The sequence below is a fragment of the Barbus barbus genome (genome assembly GCF_936440315.1).
Source record: "Barbus barbus genome assembly, chromosome: 1".
NCBI classification, from domain to species: Eukaryota; Metazoa; Chordata; class Actinopteri; order Cypriniformes; family Cyprinidae; genus Barbus; species Barbus barbus.
Genome location: NC_136729.1, coordinates 16,136,379 through 16,164,222, shown reverse-complemented (window position 1 = coordinate 16,164,222; position 27,844 = coordinate 16,136,379). Strand labels below are relative to the sequence as shown.

At 37.6% G+C, this 27,844-nt stretch overlaps 1 protein-coding gene and 1 pseudogene across 2 annotated transcripts in view; one reads left to right on the top strand and one right to left on the bottom strand.

Annotated features, from left to right (window-relative positions):
* Positions 1–4,158: 4,158 nt before the first annotated feature.
* Positions 4,159–14,857, bottom strand: LOC306863517 (coatomer subunit beta-like; annotated as a pseudogene). Its single transcript, XR_013785776.1, has 22 exons — positions 14,753–14,857; positions 13,889–14,031; positions 13,050–13,279; positions 12,785–12,954; positions 11,382–11,496; positions 11,192–11,284; positions 10,229–10,366; positions 10,012–10,131; positions 9,817–9,924; positions 9,193–9,339; positions 8,853–8,998; positions 8,574–8,670; positions 7,794–7,954; positions 7,595–7,715; positions 7,282–7,509; positions 6,904–7,083; positions 6,089–6,233; positions 5,886–6,005; positions 5,104–5,249; positions 4,906–4,995; positions 4,659–4,814; positions 4,159–4,512 (listed from the first exon to the last, which is right to left on the bottom strand). The product of XR_013785776.1 is annotated as a coatomer subunit beta-like (transcript).
* A 2,459-nt stretch (positions 14,858–17,316) lies between these two features.
* The window catches only part of LOC306872886 (cGMP-inhibited 3',5'-cyclic phosphodiesterase 3B-like), a 55,889-nt gene continuing 45,361 nt past the window's right edge, over positions 17,317–27,844 (top strand). Inside the window, exon 1 of the mRNA XM_079421792.1 lies at positions 17,317–18,418. Within this exon, the coding sequence (XP_079277918.1) occupies positions 17,525–18,418 (894 nt within the window). The 5' untranslated portion in view covers positions 17,317–17,524. The remainder of the gene's footprint in view (positions 18,419–27,844) is intronic.

Genomic DNA, 27,844 nt, shown 5'->3' with positions numbered 1-27,844 from the left:
GCGATAGGGAGCGCGGAGTTTTGGATTGCATAAAATAATAAACGAAACAAACAAAAACATGGTGAAGGAGGAGTAAACAGCACAGGAGTCGATTGGGATGATTTTTGAGGAGACTTTGGGAGCAGTCTGAGTGAGACTTTTTCACATGTAGTGTGTGCATCGCTATAATGAGTCCGTGCGTGTAAATGAATGGGTGTATGCATGTGCACGCATTTACATGCATGTATAAATGTATGCGTGTATGAACAAAAAAGCCTCCTGAATGAAAACTGTGCAACCCAGTGTCCCAAAACTACTTGTATATATGTAATATAGTTGAATTTTGAAGTAAGAAGTGTTGGATTATTTCGATCACGATTTTTCTCTTTTTTATAAATAAAAAACAGAAAATGTTTTACTGTTGTTTTTTATTTTTGTCTATTTAAATTCTGTTTACAAACTCAACACACGACATTAATGGTCAAAAACTGTACTTTTTTGAAAGCCGTCTGTTTTCTGAAAAAAATGACACCTTGCACTTGAAAATAGCACATTCTGTTAGAATTTTACAGTCAAATAAACAAAATATGTAAAAATGACCTATTTTACCCTTAGGTTTTAAAGGGTTAACAGATTTGAATTATAGAAATGCGATAGTGTATTATGTGTAAACCAGGTTAAAGAGATGGGTCTTTAATCTAGATTTAAACTGACAGAGTGTGTCTGCTTCCCGAACAGTGTTAGGTAGATTTTCCAGAGTTTGGGCGCTAAATAGGAAAACGATCTCCCGCCCGCAGTTGATTTTGATATTCTAGGTATTATTAAATGGCCAGAGTTTTGAGATCACAGCAGACGTGAAGGACTATAATGCTATAAGAGCTCACTCAAATACTGAGGTGCCAAACCATTCAGGACGTTATAGGTAATTAGCAAGATCTTAAAATGTATACGATGTTTAATAGGGAGCCAGTGCAGTGACAGAACCGGGCTAATGTGGTCATACTTCCTGGTTCTAGTAAGAACTCTAGCTGCTGCATTTTAAACCAACTGGAGTTTGTTTATTAAACGTGCAGAGCAACCACCCAATAAAGCATTACAATAATTTAGCCTCGAGGTCATGAATGCATGAATTAATGTTTCTGCATTTGACATTAAGAGCATAGGTCGTAATTTAGATATATTTTTAAGATGGAAAAATGCAGTTTTACAAATGCTAGAAACATGTTTTTCAAAGGAAAGATTGCTATCAAAAAATACGCCTAGATTCCTAACTGATGACAAAGAATTTACAGAGCAGCCATCAAGTATTAGACAGTGATCTAGGTTATTACATGCAAAAGTTTTTGATCCAATAATTAACACCTCTGTTTTTTCAGAATTTAGCAGTAAGAAATTGCTAGTCATCCAGTTTTTGATATCAACTATACATTCTGTTAGTTTTGCAAATTGGTAAGTTTCATCAGATCACAAAGAAATATAGAGCTGGGTATCATCAGCATAACAGTGAAAGCTAACACCATGTTTCCTAATGATATCTCCCAAGGGTAACATGTAAAGCGTGAAAAGTAAGGGGCCAATTACTGAGCCTTGAGGTACTCCATACTGCACTTGTGATTGGTATGATAGCTCTTCATGTACTGCCACAAATTGATGGCGGTCAGATAAGTACGATTTGAACCATGCCAGTGCACTTCCTCTAATGTCAACATCATTTTCTAGTCTATTTAAAAGAATGTTGTGGTCGATAGTGTCAAACGCGGCGCTAAGATCCAGTAGCACTGATAGAGAGATTCAACCACAATCAGATGATAAAAGCAGGTCGTTTGTAACTCTAATGAGAGCAGTCTCAGTACTATGATATGGTCTAAAACCTGACTGGAAATCCTAACATATATAATTTTTCTCTAAGGAACATAGTTGTGATGATACTACCTTTTCTAATATCTTTGACGGGGCAGTTGTGGCCCAATGGATAGAGTTGGCTTGTAACCTGAAGGTCGTGGGTTCGAGTCTCAGGTCCGGCAGGGATTGTAGGTCGGGGGAGTGAATAACCAACACTCTCTCCACCCTCAATACCACGACTGAGGTGAGACCCTTGAGCAAGGCACCGAACCCCCAACTGCTCCCCGGGCGCCGCAGCATTGGCTGCCCACGGCTCTGGGTGTATGTTCACTACTGTGTGTACACTTGGATGGGTTAAACGCAGAGCACAAATTCCGAGTATGTGTCACCATACTTGGCCACACACCACTTCCCTTTCCCCTTTTCCCCTTCAGAAAAGGGAGATTCGAGATTGGTCTGTAATTAATTAATTATTTGTGGTCAAGTTGTGGTTTTTTAATGAGAGGCTTAATAACAGCCAGTTTGAAGGTTTTTGGGACATATCCTAATGACAGTGATGAGTTAATCATATTCAGAAGAGGATTTATTACTTCTGGAAGCACCTATTTTAGGAGCTTAGATGGAACAGGGTCTAAAATACAGGTTGTTGGTTTAGATGATTTTAAAAGTTTAAAATCTATATAGAGATCTATATTTCCAATAGAAGAGAATGAGTGGAATTGTTTCTCAGGGGATCTATAATGCACTATCTGATGTGATACTGTGGCTGACAGCTGCATGGTTACAATTTTATCTCTAATAAGTTTCGATCTTGGAAGTAAAGTAGTTCATAAAGTCATTACTACTGTGCTGCTGGGTAATGTCTTCACCTGCTGATGTTATATGTTTTCTTAATTTAGCCGCTGTATTAAATAAATACTTGGGGTTGTGTTTGTTTTCTTCTAAAAGAGACGTAAAGTAAGCAGATCTAGCAGTTTTTAATTATTTTCTGTCGGATAGGGTACTTTCCCGCCAAGCAATACAAAATACCTCTAATTTTGTTTTTCTCCAGCTGCGCCCCATTTTCCGGGGCTGCTCTCTTTAGGGCCCGAGTGTGCTCATTATACCTCGGTGCTGGACTCTTTTCCTTAATCTTCCTTAAGCATAAAGGAGCAACCGTATCTAAAGTGCTAGAAAAGTGAGAGTCAATAGTTTCTGTTATATCATCAAGTTGTTCTGAGCTATTGGATATGCTGAGGAATTGAGATAAATCAGGAAGATTATTTATAAAGTAGTCTTTTGTGATAGAATTGATGGAATAGAAATCTACCATATTTGTAACAAGGAGTTGGCTTTACAGCTTTAGCTATATGGAATATACACACAACTAGATAATGATCTGAGATATCATCGCTCTGCTGCAATATTTCAACGCCACTGACATCAATTCCATGTGACAGTATTAAATCTAGAGTATGATTTCGACAATGAGTAGGTTCTGAAACGTGTTGTTTTAACACCAATGGAGTTTAGAATGTCTATAAATGCTGATCCCAACAAATCGCTTTCATTATCAACATGGATATTAAAATCACCAGAAATTATGACTTTATCTGCAGCCAGCACTACCTCAGATAGAAAATCAGCTAATTCTTTAATAAAGTCTGTATGGTGCCCTGGTGGCCTGTATACAGTAGCCAGTACAAACATCGCAGGGGATTTATCATTAACACTTGTTCTTTGTATAACGTTATATGAAGCACCATTACTTCGAACAAATTATACTTGAAACCCGACCTCTGAGAAATACTGAAAATATTGCTATAAATTGTGGCAACACCTCCCCCTTTACCTTTTGGATGCGGTTCATGTTTGTAACTGTAATCTTGGGGGGTAGACTCGTTTAAAGTAATGTAGTCATCTGGTTTTAGCCAGTTTTCTGTCAAACAAAGCACATCTAGTTTATGGTCAGTTATTTTAAATGACAATAGTTCACAATGTTACTGTTTTTATTGCACTTTAAACTAGTGTATATTCACTTGAATGTACACCCTTATAAGGCCAAATCTACTCAGGGCAAGGCCACAGCCTTGACACCTTTGTCCTTAATATTATTATACATTATGCAAATATGAAAGTTATGACTGACCACAAGTCTTTTGAGCCTACGTCATCTAAGAGGCAGGAGACCATAACAAAATTCTCAAAATTCCAGAAGGTTTTCTTCAAGAGAACACATCCTTTGTTGTGTCAACTGGTTTGAGGGCAGGACTGTTCTTGACTACTTACAAGCCACCCAATTTATAAAAAAAAGGGTTGTTGTAACACTATTCATTAACAAGAGAATACAAACGCTTTCATGATATATGGTGTGCAATGTTTATTGAAACAGATTAAAGATTAACAGGGTCAATCCCTTTTAGAGCAGTAAGGAAGAATCGTGTTGGTAGAAAATGTCAAAATGATCCCGTTTAGACATAGTTTGAGGGATTGAAGAGCTTAGATCTTGGCCACAGAGCACTGCATGTGTACGGTAGTCTGGAGAGACACAAAAGCAGCGATAGAGAGAAAAAAAAAAAGACAAGACATAGGAGTAACCATATGACTTTGTCAAATCTCGCCCTTTCAGTCAATATCCTCAGTCTCTGAAATTTATGCGGCAGTCCTCTTCTGAGAGAGGTTGATTTTGTCACCCAGACTCAAAGCCATACCCTATAAAAAAAACAAAAAACAGTAATTATCAATCATGCAGTAAACTACACAGGCAAATTCAAGAACGGACTGTTGTAAAAAAATTAATTATGACTTTGTAACGGACCATTAAAATATACAAATGACTATACATAATCCAAATTCACCTGGCTTTTGGCTCGGATGCGAATATGACCATTGACTGGGGCATCAGGTCCCATGTGGATTTGCTTCTCAATGCTGACGTTTGCAAGGGCATCCTCCCCAAATATAGAGCGGGCATATAGATTTGCTGCCATAAAGCCACAGATGCCGGACAGGGCCTGAGTTACAAAAGCAAAATGTGAGATATGAACGAAATAACATTACAACGTCATAAAGGCATTTACTGTTCTCATCGAGTGGGTACTGTACCTTCTCTGGGGTCAAGCACTTCATGTTGGTAGATTTAAGAATGTGTAGGAGATACTCGTTCAGATCTATGATATTGGTGTTGACGGTAACCTGTGTGGAAACAAGAGCACAGAACAAATTCCAGACATTCCCGCTCACAAAATGGAGAACAACATAGCCACTATCTGCAAAAAGAAATCACCAGACACCAAGACTTGCCTTATTTTCCCACTCAAATTCAGCCCACATCTGTCTGAACTCGGCATCTGTGCAGGAGGCCGGCTGAATGTAGTCCATGATATCAATGTGAATGTCGCTGAGAACTACGCAGTTCCTGTCACTGGCTGCTCCTGATACATCATATACTGCAAAACATGCGGTTTTGTTTATTAAAGTGATTCCCTGTCCCTGCTCAACAACAAAAATTAGTACAGGTATGAATAGGGACAGCTACACATATGGCACTTTTCCACTGCATGGTGCGATTTTTTTCAGTACCACCTCGGCCGAGGTTCCAAGCGAGCCGTACCGTTACCAAAACGTGACGTGTAAACTCTGCTGATCACTGATTGGCCAGAGAAAATCGTCACTGCCTGCGTCATTGAACGTGCGGCACGAGACACAACAGACCCGCTATATTTAAATCAGCACAAATAGTGAAGGACCGAACACAACTGTTTTGAATGAGCGTACCTTTCTTTTAACAACCAAATAATGGCTGTTTCGTTGTCTGTTGAGGAAGTACAGACGTTGCTCTCGTTGATAGCCGAGGAGCGGATCCAGCGAGAGCTTAAATGGAGCGACGCGGAATTAAAACGTTTTTCAGGAGTCACGGCAGTAGAGGCGGCGCAACTATAACGACACGTGAATAATGCCGCCCACTCTAAAGCAGTACTAAACTGCAGTGGAAACACAACCCTAGCCGAACTGAGCCGTGTTGTGCTGTTCTGAGCCGTGCAGAGTCGTACCACGCAGTGGAAAAGCGCCAATAGTCCACAAACCTATGTTTCCAAATATGATGCCATTCTCTGTGGAGGCCACTTTCACATTGGCTTTGATGTTGGCAAAGTCGTGAGGAGCCAATGTAAGAGGAGATGGTTTCTCAACCAATTTAAGATCACCTGGAGATTGAAAAACATGTTCAGTAAAACATGCACCAAACACATACAATAGTTTTTTTAAGGATCAAAGGAACAACTTGTACCAAGTGTTGCCAGCTCCAGGGTGCAGTTCTGTAGGGTGTCGCTAGTCTGATTAACAACCAGGACATCCAGGACAATGTCATACTGATTGACATGGACATAAGCTTCTGCATACACTGGATCTGAGAAACCAGTTAATTGGGTGACCTGGAAGAAAACATGAGACGGCTCAATCTAGGACAATGGTTTTCAAACAGGGGGCTTTAAGATAACTTAAAATGACTTAAAATAAGAAATATCAAGCTAAAAAAAAAAAAAAAAAAAGAATAATATAAAATTAGCTAAAAAATTATTATTTTTTATTTTAACTATTTATTTATTACAGCTCTTAAGGTAGACTAAGTTTTAAATGGATATTTCTAGACCTGGAGAAGTCATATAAATGTATTTGTTAAATAGAATAAGATTCTTGAAGAACATTTAGCTCTTAAAACTTTCAAAATTTTATAAAAAAAAAGAAAAATAAATTTTCATTACATCTATAAGTCAAAAAGATTGAGAACCACTGGTCATGGTAATCTAACTGATAAACAAATGCACAAAAATGAAAGACCAGAAGCTCCGATATCAAATGAGGATGATGAGTTAATTTCTAGCATGTAAGATGCTAGAAATGGGTGGAAAATTCAGACTCCTGCCTGATGTGAGGCATTAACAATTTCCATCAGGTGAACCAACATGCCCTCTGGTGGTCAAAGATGACAAACTACAAGCAACCTTTCCAATTATGTTTAAGCTTTGCAACTAGTCGTCGTCCTCATCATAAAAATATGGCTTGTACAGATTCAAACAGATCCATATAAAATCTTCAAAAAACCTTATTAAGTTTGGAGGCCAGAGGGTCTGCGGCTTCTTTCCTCTGAGTATTGCCCATAGCAGCCAGCAGACTGAGCTGGAATTGATCCTCTTTGGATGCCATCTCGTTCTTAGCGGTCAGCTGCATGAAGGAGATCGGATCATCTGCCTGAACTGTTACACTGCGCTTCTCCGACTCTTTCTGAGGGGCAAACAAATAACACCATGATTAAATATAATGGTCACAAATAAATGAGCAATGGTCATCTTTTAATCTGTAAGACAAGATCTGACAATATGTTTGTCTATATCCTCACATAGATATAACAATGCTATAATCATATGATAAGGTTTCTGATTTCACTTACTATCAGGAAGCAATGAGGGGAAACGTGCTTACCTTCTGAGACAGTTTCTCCTCCTCCAGTCTGACAGCGAGCATATGGGACAGAGATCTGCGGCATTCCTTGTTAAAGATGTCATTCATGAGGGGCGAGCACTCAGACAGGACCTTGAGGCACAGTGAGATCCGGTCCACATCATCATCTGTGATGGGCTTCTTGGGTAGAGATGACTTGCCAAGATGGAGCACAGTGGCCATGATCAGCATGGCCTCAGCAACAAATGACTAAAGGCAGGAAAATAGCATTTATTCCACCACAAACATACACACGAATAATTAGAGTTTAGTCACTGTTTTAAAATGAACTTACATTTTGCCTTTTTTTGTCCTCGGCAAGGGCAACATAGCGCAAGGCCACTTTGGTGAGGGTGGTGGCCAATGAGGCAGCAACGTAGAAGTCTCCGTCCATCAGGAAACCCCTAAGAGGAGGCCTACAGAATAAAGAGATATTTTAGAGATGTAATACGGAGGATAATCTCCATAATGTATAAGTAAGGGGGGATAATCACCTATCCTCTTCTTTTTTGGATGGTCTGGAGGTGCTCAGGGCACTCTGAGTGACGTAAGTGCCCATTTCTGTCACCAGCTTAGGAGCTGGAGCTGCAGTCACCTCCTCCTCAGGTTTCACCTCTCCAGCCTCCTTTTTCAACTCATTTTCCACAATAGGGATCTGAATAAAAAGAAAGATCATAATTTAAAACAAATGTTTGAGAGCACTGTAAGGTGTAGTACAATTAATAGAGAATGCTTATCACAATTTTTGTATATTTTAGAGCACCTTAGTTGTTTCATATGCGTACTGTGAACTTTTCTGCAATCCTGCATATTTTAATATATAACTATTATATATATTATTAGTAGAAGAAATAATGTTATATTCAGGGCTCCCACACTTTGACAAATTAACTTGTCTATGACTTTAAGTCATTTTTATTTTTTTTAAATAATTTTACAGTGAGCACACTTAACATAATAGTTCCTAGCCAAATACATTTTTTCTCACTTTTATATTGACTACAGAACTGTCCATGATCTTAAGATATTACTTTTCAAGAATTTTCCAGCCCTTGAAATCACATTTGTGAAATTCCCAGATATTTCCAGAAACATGAGAACCATCATTTTTATTTTCCAATACAACACTAATTAACCCTAAGACCTCTGACTCGGTTTCATTCAACTTAATATGTTTACTGCTGTTAATGGTGTTAATTTGGTTCTTGTTCCAGACAAGTGTTAATGATGAGCCCTGAATGTAACAAAGCAATATGAACTGCTGCCCTACAGACCTCTCCCAAAGATCTGCGGACTTCTGTCATGACGCTCTGTATGTCTTCTTTAGTGCTGGAATATTCACCCAAAATCCACAGTGCTCCTCTGTAAATCCTGCAACAGAAAAGTCCTTGTTTAAAATCACTGCAATGCATCATAATCCCTTTTATAGCCCCAAACGACACAAAGTAGCATTAAGCAGTCCAGAATAATACACCAATTAATTTTTAATACAAATGTTTTATGCAATTGGATTTATCAAACTTCTAATGAAGCAGTTAAGCATAATTTCTTACTTGACCGTCTTGATAGCGTGAAAGACCTCTAGCATCTTCTCAATGATGAGAGGTCTAAGGTTGTCAAACCTCTGAATTGCCTCACGCACAAAGTCCAGCACGTCGGCTGCGGCCGCCTCGTTAGTGTCACTCAGAAACTCCATCAGCTGTGGCCACACACAAAACACAAATGTAAATTTAAGAGCAAAGATGAGAACAGTGAGTTTATTAATCATGAGAACATCTAAAAGGGCTAGCGATCTGGTGAAGTGTGTAACTTCAATTTTGTTGCTAGTAATGAATGTTTTTAAATAGCTGAAATGCATAAAAAGAGCTTAGAGTGTTCACTCAACAGCCATACCACAGGGATGACATTGGCTGCCATGTCAGGGAAGCGCACGCTACAGGAGTGGAGAGTGCGAACAAGCAGCTGCCTGTACTTGTCTGTGTCCTCATGCTCAGTCACATTGTTGGTTTTGATGACTTCTTTCTTTAGTACTATAACCAGCTGCAAAAAAAAAAAAAAAGAAAGAACAATTCAGGTCCTTTGCTTGAATCAGAAAGATTATTTGATATTAAATAGTAATCATTTACCATTGTATGAAAAACCTTAATTTTGTTTACTTTTTGTATACATATAATGCCAGTAAATAGGGATCCAGCATGTCAAGCTCCAAAATAATAATAAATAAAAAAACCCTCGAATATAGCACATAAATCAGTGATCACACTAGACTAGCGAAATTTCTTCAGACACTGAACGAGGTATGACATCATGCCTTTTTGGCCGTTTAAGGTTTCCGTAAATGTCCCCATGTTCCCTTCATTACATGGAAAAAAGAGGACAATACAATTTTCAAAATTTTTTCTTTTGTGCTTTTACCCCTTAAAAAAAGCATATCATAAAGGTTTGTAACAACATAAATGATGATAATGTTAATTTTTGGGTGAACAATCCTTTAAAATGGCAGGTATCGACACACACCTCTTCTACATTGCGGGATGACACCAGGTCCAGGGCCAGCTGTAGGGTCTTCTTGCGGACCTCAAGATCAGGAGTGGTCAAAACCCTCAGAATATCCATCACAAGATCCTAAGTTCAAAACACAGCAACAAGCTTACTGCTAGGTTTCATTTGTGGAATGAATGTCTCCAAACGAGGTGATATACTCATGTGTACCTGCAGCACACGCTCATGTGTAGGATGTTCCTTCAGCTCGATCAGTCGGTCCAGAACAATGAGCTTGACGTTGTTGTCACTCTCTTTAATGATCAGATCAATGTAGCACTGAGCAGCAGCCTGAAACACAAAAAGAACATGCAAACAATGCCATTCAACTTACATTTACCACCATGCAGAAAAAGTATGAGAACAACTGTGGAGTTAGATGCTGTACCTTGATGGCGGTGGGAGCGCTGGACAGAGTAACCAGAGTTCCAGCTGCTTCATATTTTACAGCAGGACTGGATGACTGCAGCAGGTTGTAGATACAACGGATGAAACGAGCTCTCTCTGAGGGGTTGGCATGGCAGACCTAAACACATTTAAGAATGTAAAATAGACATGGAGAATGCATTTAAGACCATCTGGCAGTATGCAGTGTGTGTAAAGCTGAAGAGCTTAGAATTTGATTGAACAAGAGGGATAAATGTGCTGTTGATGACAGCATTTCTGTAATGAAATAGGGCATCCAAAAAAGAAACTGATGATTTGACGTCGGCTGCAAGATAAACAATATAGCATAAAATAGCAAAAAACTTGTGGACTTGGACCACTTTCATGGTTCTTATGTCCTTTCACGGGGCTTGACAGCCCTAAACTAAAAACTTTAAAAAAAAATTTAATAATATTAATAATAATAAAATAAAACAAAAAGTTCCAACAAATAAGAAATACCCATCAACATGTTTTTTTAAGAAGCCATTATTTATAAAAAAAAAAAAAAAACTAAATTGTGAAATGGACATTTAGCGTTGTAAAATCTCACCCCTACAGTACAAAATGTAAGGATAAAATGGTGAAGGTTGTGTGTAAAGGAAGTTATCTGACTGTTTAAACACTGTAATAAATATTCACATCCAAGCATTTATTTATTTATATAATATATTAATTTATTTATATGCAAGCCCAAAGTATACTCTGGGCATGAGCCTTGTCAAAGCCTTTCCCTTCACTAGACATACTGTGGCAGTTAATGTACTGCAAATATTGTCCCAAAAAACTGTTGTTTAGATCAATTTCAGAGTGTCAACTACAGTTGCAGTTCTACTATGTTGGGTCTCTAAGGGTTAAACAAGAATGACTTGTGAAGATAGAAGATAGATAGTCCTGTGAATAGTATTGTGAATAAACAACTCACCTTATAAATCAGTTCCACAATAACAAGCTGTAGAATGTCTCCGAAAGTATGCACCTGATCAATACAGGTGCTAAGGTAGTCCAAAGCTCTATCCTGAAATAATTATTAGAAGAACAAGTACGTAGTTTCATGAGATTCACATTCTTGCACTTAAAAACACAATTTGCAAAACTATAATAAGACTATGTACCTGATCTGCATGAATCAGCATCATAAAAGCATTTCTCTTACAGCTTGCGTCTTTCTCATTTACGAGAAAATCATGAATCAACTCAGGGGCGTCTGGGATCAAATGCTCAAAGTTCCTAAACAAAAAAAATTATTATTAATAATAATATATTTATATATATACACACACACTGAACAAAATTATAAACAAAACACTTTTGTTTTTGCCCCCATTTTTCATGAGCTGAACTCAAAAAATCTAAGACCTTTTTTATGTATACAAAAGGCCTATTTCTCTCAAATATTGTTCACAAATCTGTCTACATCTGTGTTAGTGAGTCACTTCCAGAAAGCTGGGGTGATGCTCTGACAATCTACTGTCCTCAGGAGACTTTGACACAGAATTACAGATGCTACACAGCAAGATGCAAACCTCTGACCAGCACTAAAAATAGAAAGGCAAGATTAGAGTTTGCAAAAAAGCACAAAGGTGAGCCAGAAGAGTTTTGGAACTGTGTTTCTGGACCGATCAGACAAAGATGAACCTTTATCTAAGTGATAGGAAAGCAAAAATGTGGAGAAAAAAAGGGAACTGCAATGATCCCAAGCATACAGCCTCCTCTGTAAAGCATGGTGGAGGTGGTGTTGAGGCATGGGCATGCATGGCTTCCTCTGGAACAGGCCCTCTCAACTTTACTGATGACTTAATGTATGATGACAGTAGCAGAATGAATTTGGAATGGTACAAAACCATCTTGCCTACCAATATTCAAGAAAATGCCACCAGATTCATTGGGAAGTGCTTCATATTGCATCAGGACAATGACCCAAAACACCCTGCCAGTTCAGTCAAGGAATTTATAAGGGCAAAGAAATGGAAAGTCTTAGATTACCCAAGTCAATCTCCAGATTTAAATCCGATTGAACATGAATTTCACCAGCTGGAGAGGAGAGTAAAGGCAGAAACTCCTCAAAACAAGCAACAATTGGAATTGGCTGCATTAAAGGCTGGGAAAAGCATTTCAAAGGATGAGACCAAGAGTCTGGTGATGTCTATGGGTCACAGACTCACTGCTGTGATTGTGCGCAAGGGATCTGCAACTAAATAATAGCTTTTAATCTTTTATATCTGCCTTATGTTCAACCTTCCCAATACGTATGCTCACATCAATGAGTGGGATTAACTCAAAAGTGCTGTTCTTTTTATTTGGTAAAACATGTATGTGTTGAAACGGCTAATAATAAAATGTGACATTCTGTAGTTTTGTCTCATATTCATCTTTTAATCATATTTGCAAATGTCTTGACTCCACAGACAACAGAGCAATTTTGTCTTTACTGTTCCAATACTTATGGAGGGCACTGTATATAAAACATCTTTGATGTTTGTTTCTTGCTTGTGCGCACAAAGATCCATTAACACACCTGTAGATAGTGTAGATGGCCAGGACTGCATTGCGGCGTACATAGCTGTGACGATGCTCCAGACAGGCACGGATCGCTGGCATGAGGGGCTCCAGCAGCTCAGATTCCTTCAGCTTGCACAGGAAGCGCAGGGTGGAGCCACGGATGAACTCGTTGGGATGCTGGAGATCCTAAAGATGCATAACACAGATGGCATATTTGAACAAAGAAATGCACACAATATACATCTTTACAATAAACAATAAGCTGCATAGCTAATGCCTACCTTCCTGTAGGCATCACAGACCAAGATCATCTCCTGAAGAAGTTTGCCATCAGGAGTAGTTTTGGGAACTATCTCCCAAAAAACTAGTAATAGTTTCTTAATTGTGTGGTCCTGAAGAGGCAGCACAAACCGAATAATGGTCATTAATAGGCCTGGAAGTTTCTCTCCATTCAGGATCATGATGATGACCTTTTTCAAAGCCTCTGTCTTGGCTTTAATTTCCCCCTTTTCTGTTTTGACAAAAATTAGAGAGAAAAACTGTTACACACATTTACTACCTTTCAAATATTTGGGGTCAGCACAATAGTTTAGAAGAAATTAGCACTTTATTAGCAGTAAGGACACATTAAATTGATCAAAAATGGCAAAGAATTGTACAGTGTTATAAAAGATTTCTATGTCAAATAAATGCTGTTCTTTTGACCTTCAAAAAGAAAAAAGACAGGTTCCACAAAACAGCAGCACAAGTGTTTTCAACTGTGCTAAAAATAAAGTTTTTGAGCACCAAATCAGCATATTAGAATGATTTCTGAAGATCATGTGACTATTAATGGCTCCTGACAATTCAGCTTTGCCATCCACAAGAAAAAAAATGACATTATAAAATATATTAATGTAGAAAACAGTCTTTTTAAATTGTAATAGTATTTGATTATACTAATTATTTTACTGCATTTTGATCAAATATATGCAACTCTAGTGAAGGGACTTCTTTCAAAAACATATGAAAAATCTTACCAACCCCTAACTTCTAAAATGGCATGCACTGTACGTTATAAATATATGTAAATTTACATTTAAAAAGTCATTTTATTTAATAAACTCCACATGAATATTACCTAAATCAGTTTTCAAGCTGACTTCTGATGGTGGTTCAGAGTCATTGGTGACATTGATAAGTGTGTAACACACATTCTCCGCCGCTGTCATGATGTCAGCTTTCTTCTCTTCACGAGACTCCACTCGAAGAGAATGAGTTTTACTGAAACACAGGTTACAACACAATCATTAAAAGTTCAAATGAATAGTCAATTTATTACAATGGGACAACTCTATCTGTGTGAGGTATATTATCTGGTAGTTTTATGTTCATGCACATGCATAAAGTGACCAGACCACTAGCTCAAAGCACTATATAAATTATTCGTTTTCAGAAGTAAAACCTTTTGTTATCATCAAAAACACAGGTCGCACCTTTAAATGATTACCATATCCACGCACCTTGTATTTACGTGGCATTCCAAAGCACTTCAAAGAACACTATGGTACTTCCACAGTATGTGTGTATAACTACATGCATTTTAGCTGATTTTCTGTCTCTACTCTGTTAAGGAGTTTTTATATCAATATCCCGTCCAAAGTCTAATCAAGGTCTGCGGCCGCACAGGATTCAATGAATTAGCAGCTAGTTTGCCAGCCGTGGCAGAAGACCAGTTTGCACCATGTTGTGCAGTTATGATAAATAACAGCGTATTAATATCACCACTGCTGTTTAATAACACACCTTGATAACGGACTTAAAGTTATACAGTTATATTAATGATTGCGTGATCATTCGACATCACTGCTACAGTAGCAGCTAGCACGCTAACAAAACCTAACACAGACGACCAGCGCTTCAGAGCTTGAAGCAGCTCAAAATAACAACAAATTTGTCTTTTATTAATGTAAGTTACTCTTTTGTAAAGCTGCCAATTTATTACCTTTCAAACAGGTCTTAGGTCTCTCTCTTCTTCTGTGTGCGCATTCGTGTCTGGAGAGATTCTGATCCTTCCGAATGACGTGGAACCTGACTGACTTCGCCACATCAATACTACAGCGAGCCAGAAGGACCAAACCACACGGCGCGTTACGCAAACGCGAAAGTTTGCTGCAGAGTGTACAGTATGTTCGTGACTGGAGTAGTGTGATTTATGTTGTGCTTGTTCATACTGGAATATTACACTTAAATTTCCCTGTGATTTGTTTGCCAACCGCCTTAAAACACCAAAAGAAGAAGAAGAAGAAGAAATTTCCCTGTGTTAGTCAAACCCCCGGCTTCACAGAAAAGGCTTAAGCCTATTCCTAGACTAAAATGTAAGTCTGAGCTGTTTCAGCTGAAATAAACTTCCACTGACTGATCATAAAATATATCAGTGCCTTTGTTTGTCTCAAGATGCACACCAGTAATGTTTTTTTCTAAGCATGTTTATAAAAATTACTTAAATGTCCTAATTGAACTATGGCCTAATCCTGGCTTAGTCTAAGACCTGTCTGTGAAACCGGGCCAAGATATATATAAGGAAAAATAACAAGCTATTTGTATATTAATTGCTGTGAAAAGAGGTTTTTATCTAAAACCATAAAAATAAAAATATTTTTTAATTAAAGTACACTGTAAGAATAAAATCTGTGGAAAAATGGAAAAAGTACTGGTAAATTGTTGTTGTTTTTTTCATTCAGTTTATAGACATTTCCTGTAACAAATCAAAATACATATATATGTAATTCAAAATACAGGGGGAAAAACTGTAAAAATGAATAAAGACCTTCATACCCTCAAATTAACACAGTATTACATTACATGTACATTACATATACATTTGTTTATTCATATAATATCATTGCCTCCTGCTGAACAGCTTTCTACCAGTTCCATAAAAGCTTGGAAGATACATTAGTGTGATCCTCACATGAGAATGACTGGTGGTTTTATTGACTTGTCTACTCAAGCACTTCACTTGTGCAGTTGGAATCATGGAAAAGCTCTTAAGATAGCTATGGGGATTGCAGCACAGAAGTAAAGTAAATGAGGTCAATTTCAATGCATTATGGAACCAGCATTAGTCTCCAGCATTTGAGATCATAAATGAACCATAATACGAGAACCACAATTTCAAACCAATTTTCCAGCCAAGTGCATGAATTGTTCTTGCTCGTCAATATGGAATAAATATATTACATTTTCATAAACTTCTATATCTGGATCTTTTTACAAATGTGAGTCATCTTAAGACCATTAAAAAACATCCTTTGTGTTCACGCTTGAAAGGAAAGGCCACAACTTTGTTCAGAATACAGGTTCTTTTTACCTGAAGCATTGGCATGGGAGGGACTTTCCCTCTTTATAACGTTTTTTAGGAAAGGGAAAAGGTGTTGACTGAACAAAGACAAAGGGAGCATGGGCCAATTTCATTTTCTACTTTATATTACATGTCTTATAATCTCTAGATCAGTTAGATAAAAAAAAAAATTAAAATAAAATAAAAGCTTCAGTTTTACCAAGGAATGTTACAAAAGCAAAAGTCCTCAAGTTGTAACCTTGAATTAAAATAATGCTCAAAAAGTATATATATAGCCTAATACTCTAACAAAATATTTTTAAAGGTACTGCAGGGATCTGTGGACAGATTGATTTGCAATAAGAGAGATTTTTCAAAAAATATATTAAGTTTATTTGCAAAAACAGATAACTTTAAAATGTAAAAAAAAATCATATTGTGTTTTACTGTGTTAGCTGTATTTTTTTTTAGTTATTTTTACTTAATCAAAATAACCCAAATGCAGTTTGAATGAGACTAGTTGGAATACACAATTAAAAAAACTTGATTTTTGAAAATAGTTAAAAACAGAGTTTTTGCAAATGAACTCTTCATATATCATCTTTGGTTGATTTTGCTTTTATAGAGGACATTGTAAAGAATCCAAAATTCAATGAGAAAATTAACATAATATAATAATGATGAGTTAGTATACAGTGTTATAAATAAAACAACAATATTAGGGGGTTCCTCAGCCAGCTAAGACTTGGGATCCCCATGGTAAGAAACAGTTGATAACTCAGCTGTAACATAATATCAGTGTTAGTGACCTCTTGTGGTGCTTATGCATTGAAACCAAAAGGGCCTGTTGCCGAAAACGTAGAAGATACTATAGTAAAAACTAGTCTGTTTACGTGACTGATTAGTGACTTAGCTCAATCATATGCTACAATCGTTGATATAAACAAACAATAAAGACAACTTATGCATACATACCCACGACTCTAACGTTAATTAGGCTATAGGATACACTCACTCACACATAGGATTCAAATATGCTGTGTTTTAAGTTATATATATTTATATATTTTCCACATATAGATATACTTCAGCATTCTTTAGTATTGTTCAGGAACCGCATTAAGGCTAGGAAAAAAATGACCAGAAATGAAAGATACAAACATAAATTTAAGGCGGCGCGGCTTTGCTGCGCTGCAGAGCGCGCGCGTGTCTCTCGCGCTCTAGTCATTGTTACAAATTGTCGCACCTAGACGGCGACATAGAGCTCGAGTCTGCTAAAAACAACAACATTTCAGCCTCTTTTCCTCCTGGCCAAAATGCCTGAGCACGTTTGAGTGACCATGGAGCGCGTTTGCCGTCATGTAGTGAAACGTTGACACGCAGAGGATTTATCTCGGAGGAATGAAAGTTTAAAGCGCACCGAAGGAGGACAACATGGCTGTGCGGGAGGAAGGAGAGGTTTTGCACAGTAAAATCAGACAGCACGATGGTGTTGTTGGCAATGCAAACAGCGCGGAGAGCTTCAGGAACGGCTATGTGAAGAGCTGCGTCACTCCGTTAAAACAAGACCATCCGAGGGGCTTTTTATTTTACGTCTGCAGGTTTTGCAATGAGGATATCCTCAAGTCCAAACTATTCCGCGGCTCGGCTCTCTACGTGGGAGCGCTGGCAGTCCTGGCGCTCTCCTGCTTCATTTCTAGGAGCTTTCAGAGTGAACACGGCGTCTCGGAGCTGCGGACTTTCCTCTTTGATTTCTCTCAGTCCATCAGTCCTTTATTCAGCATCGGCTGCGCGTATTTCTTCCTCACCCTCTACCTGAGGCGGACGAAGAGGGAAAGCAGCAGATGTTGGCTTTTGTCCTTGCCAGCATCATGCTACTTGGGGGATTTGATGGTCTTGCGCTTGTTGCAGTGGGGAGAGGAGCACCATCAGATGCAAATGATGGGCAGGTTGCTGTTTGTGCTGGGCTGCGTGGGTCTGCTCACTCTCATCCCCACTCTCAAACTCAAACACAGCGTCCTGATCCTGGTCTTCGCCAGCCTGGTGTGGCTGCTGTCCTTCACCAGCCTCGGCTGCCTGTCTCCGTACCTCAGGCCGGTGCTGGCGTGTATGGCGGGGGTCTCCGGCTCTCTGCTGGCGCTCTGTTTCGATCACTATTACCCACCGAGAGAGACGGCCGGCAGGATCCCTAACGCGGAGGAGAAAGTTCCCGTCATCAGACCCAGGAGAAGATCCAGCTGTGTGTCTTTGGGAGAGACGTCCAGCAGTTATTATGGCAGTTGTAAGATGCCCCGCAGACCTTCTCTGCCCTGTATATCCAGAGAACAGGTAGGGGCTTTCAGCAGTCGGTCAACTCAGTTACCGCTTGATATATGCCATCACATTCCTGAAATGCACTATAAAACCCATCGCAAATCATCATACCCCTGATACACACACTCACACTTCTGACTCTCCAAAAGGCCACATACACTCATAAAAATAAAGGTTCTTTATTTGCATGTGTAGCTCCATGAAGAACTGTTAACATGCATGGAACTTTTCTATTAAACAACAAGTTATTTATAGTGGAAAAAAGGTTTAAAATGTTCTTCATATTTAGAAAAATGGTTCTTTTAAGAATGCTTCACTGAAAGGTTCTTTGGGGAACCATGTTCTATGGCATTTCTGCAAAAAAAGAGTGTACATTGCCATCCTAAACACACTGCTGATACCCCATCACACTACACCACACGTCTTATACAGCGATTGTCCACAGAGTTTATATCATAAATGTGATAGTATTATACACTGTTGTTGGTCCAGGTCTTAATGTTTGGCCAGTCACCTGTTGCCTAGTTTCCAAATTTATTTAGGTTTGGTTGTTTCACTGCAATGGGGTGAGAACTTGTCTTTATTTGCTAAACATTTCAGTTTAACTTTGTATGGTATTTTAGAGTGAACACAGAGCATATTTCGGGATGTTTCAGATGGATTCGAAATTGCATTTAGGCCTATGTAAAGTTTTTGGTTATATCCCCTTTTTTGGTCCAGTAGTCTGATTCAGTTTTATTTTAAAGATGAACATGTGTCCTGTAAAATATTTTTGATCCTTTTTTTAACAAGTTACAAAATTACAATCATAGTAATATTTCCTTATTGCCTTTTCTCAGTACTACAGGAAAACATTTACTCTTCACCCACAAGACATTATTCATGCAGTTTACAGCACTCTTATAATGCTGCTCAAAATGTTGTTCGTCCTGAAGTGAAACAACTTGCACTATTAATCATGGGTTCAAACACTTGAAAAGTGGGGCATCGCTTGTCCCAGTGTCTGTGCTGTAAATAGAGTATATAAGGTTTTACATGTTTTGCTTTGATTAGCTCTAATTTTGCATTCTAGTGTGAAGTGAAAAGTTTTAACAAAAGTATTTGGTTTATGTTATGTGTGTGTGAGATAATGGAAAATTAGCAGACTGTTTATTTAACTTTTTTAGACACATGCAGTTTGTTATCTAAGTTGTATAAATATGGAAACTTTGTTAGTTCATTGAGTAGGATATGGTGCTTGCAGTTGTTTGATTTTATTTATTTTTTATCTTTTTTAAACGTAAAGCCCACATTGCCCAAAAAGTTAGCCCCAGCCAAGGGTAAAGGGTCATGTTTAAACACTAAATTCAAGGTCATCAAACCTGTGCGGCAAAGTAAATATACTGACACACAGTGCTGGGTTTTCATGTAGTCATCCTGACTTGTTTCTGTATATACATAAAGGCAGCATTTCAGTAAATTACAAAAATATATTATAATAAAATATAAAGTAAATTTGGAGCTATGCATGTTTTCATCCTAATTATAAAGCATTTAGTTCCTTCTCTACTTGCTTGGACATAAGGCCATTCACTTTGTGCTTCAAGTGATTTGAGTGTGCTTTGAATGAGTGCACTGTGCATGACCAGTTTCAGTATGACCAGTTTCAGACGTTATTTTGACCTGCGAACACCTGTTCTTACTGAGCAGTAGCATCAGTTCTCCCTCACGTGGGATCTGTAAGGACACCTGGAACAAAATATCAAGTTAGAAAGAAAGTAACTGGAATTTGCTAAGTTTGAACTCCATCTTGTCCTAGTTTGAATTGCAGCAGTTGGTGCTTATTGAGACAAATATATTTAAATTTTACTTTTGCATTTGAATTTTCAATTTTGTGCAACTTTTCAATCTTTTTCTCAGTTTGAGTCATATGACATGAGAGACAAGTCTCTCGTTCTGATTTGCTCTGACTGTTTTTGATGGTTAAGCTTTTTTTCTTTAGTTCAAACTCGCACACAATCTTGTTTAGATTTTTTTTTCCCTCTCAAAGTGCTGCTTGGGCTTAATTTTATGGAATGCATTATATTGGTATTAGTATTCTCAAATTTATCATGGATATTATTATAAATTATGACAATATTAATAATATATTTTATGGTTAAGTTACTTTTAGTAAAAATATACATAAGCTCTAGTAAATGTATTATACTCTGAGTGAAGTTGATCTGCCTAAAACAATATTTGTTGTGTACACTACAAAATAAACTTTTTTATATATATATATATATATATATATATATTTATTTATTTATTTTTTTTTTTTTTTATCTGGATATATATTTTTAAAATGTTTTTATATTCTTTTTTCACATTCTCCATGTACAGACCTCGAAAGCATTAGAGTGTAAGGTTATTATCAGTCATTATCAGTTGTGAAAAAACGTCATGGGCAATCTGAAGTAAACACAAGTTTAGCCTATTTTGTTCTGCTGATAAACCCTTTGCTGTGTGAAAGTAATGTACATTTATTTATTTTATGTTACGGGCGCTATGTAGTTTTTCTCCCGTGACAGGGTCTTAATGTGTGAGTGAGTGTTCTATTTTCTTCTTTTTCTTCTTCTTTTTTTTTTTTTGCATGCTGTTCCGGTCAGTGCTTGCACACAGTGCGAAACGGCTCCAGTCCTCTCTTCAAGCCACCTGTGACTCATTGCATTTTCAGCTCAATGTTCGTCACAGCCTGAGCTGTGTTTAGAACTGATGGCAGGATTATGGCACTTTTAAGATGGACCACTATATGAGGTAGCCAAGCTTGTTTGAGATGTTTATGTGGCTTGGATCTTTAAATCAGTTGATAATCATAACAAAGCCCAGTCACATTTAGCATAGCACATGGAGCGGGGATTATATTGTAGAGATGCTAGGGGCCAAGCAGCAAACAATGTCTTGTTCCTTTTTGTTTTTTTGTTTTTTTTATTACATAGAAGTTGAGCTAAAATAATGCAATTAGATGGAATTTGGTTTGTTTTATACATTATCATATATTTTAGAGTTAGAATTGAATTTAGCTCCTCGAGTTATGACCATAACACACACACACACACACACACACACAATATATACAAAAAGAAGCAGTTATTTGCAGATCAGGTGAAGTTGTGGTTGTTTTATTGGATCATGGATTGGAAAAATCTGTTTTTGTTAAGGCCAAAAAAGTACTGGTTAATCAGGAGGAATTGCATAATACATTTCTATTTAAAATTTTATTTCCAAAATCTATAAAAATGCTTAATTTGTATAAAACATGCTTTTTTTTCTGTTGATGCATATTTAGACTTTTACTCAAGAAACATCTTTAATTTTATCACCTTAGAAGGTAGTTAGAAATTCAAGGCAGTACTTAACTATGAAGAAGTTTGAGCAGTAGCAAACAGAATGCAAATAAGTGTACATGTTTTTATTTTAACATTTCAAACGGATGATTTAATGTATATTGTTTATTGAACGTGATCATTCTAATTTCTTTATCATTAAGAGTAAACAGTGGACACATTGAAGATAGATAAAAGACACTGGACATTTTTTAGGTCCATTCCATGGGGTCTGCTCTATGTTGTCAGACATCTTAGTTATACTGTACTGATAAAGGGCATGGTGAAGGAAAAGCTGAGCAATTGAAGAAAATGCAGAAAGAATTGCACAGAGAAACCCAACATGACCAGCCAATCGTGTCGCATAATCTGTTTGCACTTTAATCACATTGTAAGCTGGTCAGTTACGTACATGTGGAAATACAGTTCATGAAAATGCAGCAGTCAGCATAACAGCCATAATGCTTACAGCCTCGAATTAATATGTGCGTGCGTTAATCAGCATCAAGCAAAAACCATCATGAGCAGCATCACTGGTGTGGTCAGTTATTGGTCAATTGTGGCACAGAGCAGCTAAGCTGGATATTTCACTGTTGCCCATGGTAACATATAGGTGCTGCTTTCATGTTTCGTCACTTTGTGGACTCTTGTTTTTCATATCAACTCAAGCTAGTTAGTGCCATGTAGTGTCTCAAAGCACTAACTCCAACTACTGAATCTTATATTTTTAATATAAATATTCTCTGACAAAAATACATGCTAGTCCCAAAAGAGACACAAAGGAAATATTTAGCCCTTCGAATGTGATATTGTTGCTATATGGGTGTATTGTCATTTAGCTAGGCTGAATGTTAATGCAAGATAATTTACAAGTTAGATAAAAATATTTAATCAGCATTTGATGCCAACATATTTATTTATTTATTTAATAAGGTGTGATATGAGTCCTCTCTGCTTCAGGGTCCTGATCACACTAGCAGGGGTTATTTTGTGATGATGACTGGCTGGCTGTACATTCAGTGACAAAGTGTAGTAAATGTACTGTCTGCCTTATTTCCTTACTATAAGGCAGAACTGTTTTAGCCAGCTGAGTGATGCTTTTTGTGGCATTTGTTTGAAATTTTTGGCATTTTTTAAAAATTATTGCCATGATTAACATTGCGATGCTATTATGATATTACATATATTTATATATGTATATGAATATGTGTGTGTGTGTGTATGTGTGGAAGCGATTAATCGATTTTAAAGCGCTACTACTAATAATAATAAAGTTTATTTGTTGTATGACGGCCTTTGCAAAATTATATGTAAACTGATGAACAGCGCTGACCTTTGCTGATGAAAAAGGGTACTGCAGTATTAAAGTAAAAAATAATTAATATTTACATGCTGTGTCATAATTGATGACAAGTGATCACATATTATAAAAGTTTAGTTAGAAACTTTTTTTTTTTTTTTAGAAAATACATTTGTGTAATTTTGCTTTTTGTTGCTATCAGAATGATTCAGATTGGAATGTAGCTTGGTCATTTGCTATTAGTGGCTCATGTTGATATGGAAGCTGTGAAGTTGGCAGTTGTTGTTTGTCTCTGGGGTGTTTTGCCATATGGGTTTGTAGATAGTTTTGGGTATTTTGTGATGTTGGTGACCTCATGAAAGCGAAGAGAATGAGAACAATCACTACTTGGCTCATAGCTATTTTCAGTTTTGCCAGCTTCTGGGAGGTTTAATATATTGTGTTTAGGTAAGGTTTCAGCTAATCTTTTTCAACACGCCAACAATAAGTGAGGGCCCAGAAGGTTTAGACATACATAAGTAATGCTGAAGTCACGAAAGTTTAAAATGCTGTCACACGGGGCTGGATCTTTCAAACTCTACAAACTGACCAATGTTTATTTGATGAAATACAGTTTGTTTAACAGCTTAATGCTGATTGTGACAGTGTTTCCATTATAGTGCAATCCGCTGAGAAACCGCTATTCTTAGTCATGCTGTTGTTTTATCGAAATTAGAAATTTATGGGAATTTCACAGCTGGCGTGTATTTCATATTCAAATTATTGCAATGGTATGAATGAGAACTGACCAAAACATTGCATTGTTTTCTTCGGGAATATCTTTCTTCATTGAACTAAGAATTTAAATTATAAGACTTTAGTTATATACACTGTAAGAAATTACTTATAAACAAAGATTATTGGAGTATATTTAAGAATAATAAGTATAATTAGAATTTAAATATAATAATGTAAGATTTTTATGTTTTTTGTCTTTCTACTTCAAAATTGCACATTTAATTCACTTTGTGTGAAAATTATTTCTAGGTTTTTAGTGTGTGTATATGTACGTGTGTGAAAGTGGTTTGTCAGGAGAATGATTTGAATGAATTGATGACCTGTTAAAGGCCTGTGATTGTGTGTGTGTGAATGCAAATGCCAGAGAGAGGCCATGTGTGCTCTCAATAATTTCGCTCAGTTGAAAATGAATAGATCACTTTTGCGAAAGCGATGCCTGAATGTGGGAGATGTCCTGGGCCGGGAATCCCCAGCAATGCATGTGGCACGTTTGGAAAGCACTCCATATTATGTATTTATGAAAGAACAGCGAGACTGACAATTCATAATTCATTGGACTTGATGAGAGGGATTTACATTTTACCGCCGATGAGGTGTCAGTGAGGTGAAAGTGCGTGCGGAGATTCACAGTAAAACATCATCATCCGAACATCGGTTTATGCAAGCTACCCAAAAAAAGGGAGCAATAGCATAAGTGCATCTTTTCATTAGGTATAAAGGCCTTGTTACGCATACATCTTATTTGAATGTTTTTCTACCTTGCTTTGGCAAAGTTGATGCTTCACCCATTAGTTGTTATGTTTAATATATTGAAATGTTCTCTTCTGCTGAATGTGGTGCTAGTGTGTTTATCCGTGAGAGCTGGAGCTCTTCAAGCTCTGATTCAGTCTCTAAATTTTATTTTGGATTAAGCAGGAGCATTTGCAGTCACTCATCAACATGAAGTGTGTGTGTGTGTGTGTGTGTGTGTGTATTAAAGGAAAAAAGCCTGTGTGGTATTACATGGCCTTCTGCCATGGTGTGTGCCACAGTCATAACGTCTCATTGAGATTTTTGAAACATCAGCTGTTACTGTGCTTTACTGTAATAATACAGAGGACTTAAAATAGTAAGAGACAAAGGCTGTCACACAGATAGTGTGGTGTTATTGTAAGTGCAGTCAGCAGTTTTGTCTTTTTTGAATTGTCAAATTATGTAAAATTATCAAATTAAATTATTTTTATTGATTTATTTATTTTTCATCTTGCATCCATTAAGTACACACAAATAAATCAACAGTGCAACAGACAAATTATTTAATTTACTAATTAAATGACTTTAATTCTTTTAGTAATTCAAATTCATGTATTTGTGGTCATATAGTGGCAAGCAATGCCTCTAAGCAACCCTTAAATATAAAGCAAAGAGAGCGAGCGAGAGAGAAAAGGTGCGTGTGTGTGTGTGTGTGTGTGTGTGTGAGGCGGTGGAGCTCCTCTCAGCTGTCACGTTCTCCTGCACTAATGCCATGTGGAATGATATAACATTGACGTCACTAAGTGGTGACGTATGAGAGTATGTCTACTGAAAAAAAGGCCAAGTTTTACTTATTGCCATGTACAATTTACTGACTGCCTCCTCAACGGCATGATCAGAGTAGAGAACACTCCGTCCATACCGAGCGCTCGGAGACATGACAAACCGTTGTGTGTGTGTGTTCTCTCGCAGAGGTCTGATAGTTTCAATATTAATACTTTTCTTTAAATGAAAATTACAGCTTGAAAAACAATGACAGCATAATGTTTCAAAAATGTAGTTTGTAGTCATAAATGAAAAAGATGAAGTGATGTGAATCAGGGTGTGAATCTCTGAGAATGCCTTTTAAAACAAGTGAAAAGAGAATGGGGAGGCTTGGCCCTATTATGTGTGAGATGAAGCGCTGTGATCTATTTCCATTATTGGAGTGCGAGTGAGGTTTTGGTCTCATTCTCTGAATGGACTGGTATGGTGAGTGTGTGTGTGTGTGTGTATATGTTGGAAAGGGGATAATCTTGAAATGTGGAAATGTAACTACTATTCACACATTTTAGGATTAAGTGACTGCCTTCCTCTGCAGCATGTATAAATTGGTGGTTATGTGTGTTGTATCTGTTAACATTGGTTACACAAATCCTCTCCCTGACCCAAGTCGCAAATTTAAAATGAGGAGCAGGGGCTAGACGACACGAGTAATGATCTTTAAGCCGGAAACACTTATTTAATAATAATCAAATTACTACTATTATTATTGTTATGAAATTAACACAATTAAATTAGGGACTTTCTGAATTGTTTATTTTTAAAAATAATTTTTATCTATTGAAGTTTTAGTTAAAACAATAATGAACTGATATAGTTATACTATTACAAAAATTGCTCTTTATTTCGTCTCAGCTAGATTTACAGTGCATTCACAATGTAATGCTGTTTGATTATCTAATAATGTGTTCGGCTGGTTTTAATGTGAAATGTGCTCTTTATTGAGGGGAGCAGTAGATAAATGTGTGCTGTTGTGCCAGGAACCGTGCCAAGCTGGAATATTTCAACACTTGACGCTTTCAGTTGCATTCTTTTCATCTCTCTCAGTTCGTAAGTTGTCTGTTGCATTTGAAGGTAGACACAAAGAACCGTAACGTTAAACCAGCTGTTCCTCTCTGTTACTTCCCAAAAACCCCTCTTATTTATTTATTTTTTTCCCAGACTTCCACCCGACACGATCCTAACAGCACCTGTGGCGTGAGTAATTACTGTAGCGCGCAGCAGTTCTCCAGGTTAAGGAGGAAGGGGTTAACCAAGATCAGCGGCATTTCTGTATGCAGCCTGAAACAGGATGCAGCGAGTGCATTGTCAGCCTGCTGGTGTGAGTGCAAACAGATGAGGAAATGCTGGAACGGCTACTCCAAAACTCGGGTTACCTTGGAAACCGTTTGCGTCATGATCACCAGCAATTAGCTTGCAGCTCTTTAGTTTTTCATGCTGGTTGAGCCAAGCTGAGCAGCGGTTGCTTAACGCGCTGAAGTGTTGCCGTTAGTCAGGTTTACTAACACGGTGTGTTACTTTTTTATCAAACACATTTTCATTTGATTCTTTTTTTAAATACTACATTTTCTTTTCTTTTTTTTTGCAGTAGAGTTTTTTTCTCCCTTCTTGTTACCGCCTTGTCCACATATGTGCATCATTTCTATTAATTAGTCTTGATGTCTCATCCAGTTGCTGTATTTCTTCAGACAAGTTCAGCAGTGGTTTCTTTAATATATTACATGTGATTGACATGATTAACATTGATAAATCTTATTATTTTAGCACACAAGGGATATTTGAGGACAAGCCGTCCGAGCCAAACTCTTGTCAAATTGTACTCTGGCTGTTCCTCATTTTCCCAGCTTCTTATCTGGCCTTTTCACACTTTCTCCACAGCCGTGTGTGTGTGTGTGTGTGTGTGTGCACTCTTGCTCGCCGTATCCATGCAGTGCTTTGTGTCTCCATGTATTGGGGACATTAATGGAAACAGTTGAGAGATAAGTGGCTTTTCCTGGAAGTGTAGAAGTGACGGTTCACACCTTCTCTTAGTGAACAGGGTCGAAAGTAAGATAGGAGACCCGCGGGTCAGAACAGGGGACGTCTGGCACACCTTCCTTCTTTATATTAGCCACACACTCAGCACATCTCATTGGTTTTAAGTAGGCCCAGGGATTTTCTGCATGGCTTATCGTGAAAGGTTTATTGCACCATAAGGTTCCCAGACACTCAAACATTTAAGGTGGCCTAGTAGCTCTTAAGTCCACAAGGAGCTTGTTGATCCTTGTATGTGTCCAGCATTTTGAAAAAGCTGTTTGTTCGCTTAGCTGGCTGCGGGGGGGACGAACACATGGAAAGGTCCAACGGGGAGGAGGGAATTGTGGGTCGAATGTAGAGTTCATGGGTGAGTTACTGAGCTCGGGAAGCCTGTGTCCAATTTACGTAAAGATCCCGATTGTAACTTGGCTTTGGCACGAGAATGAA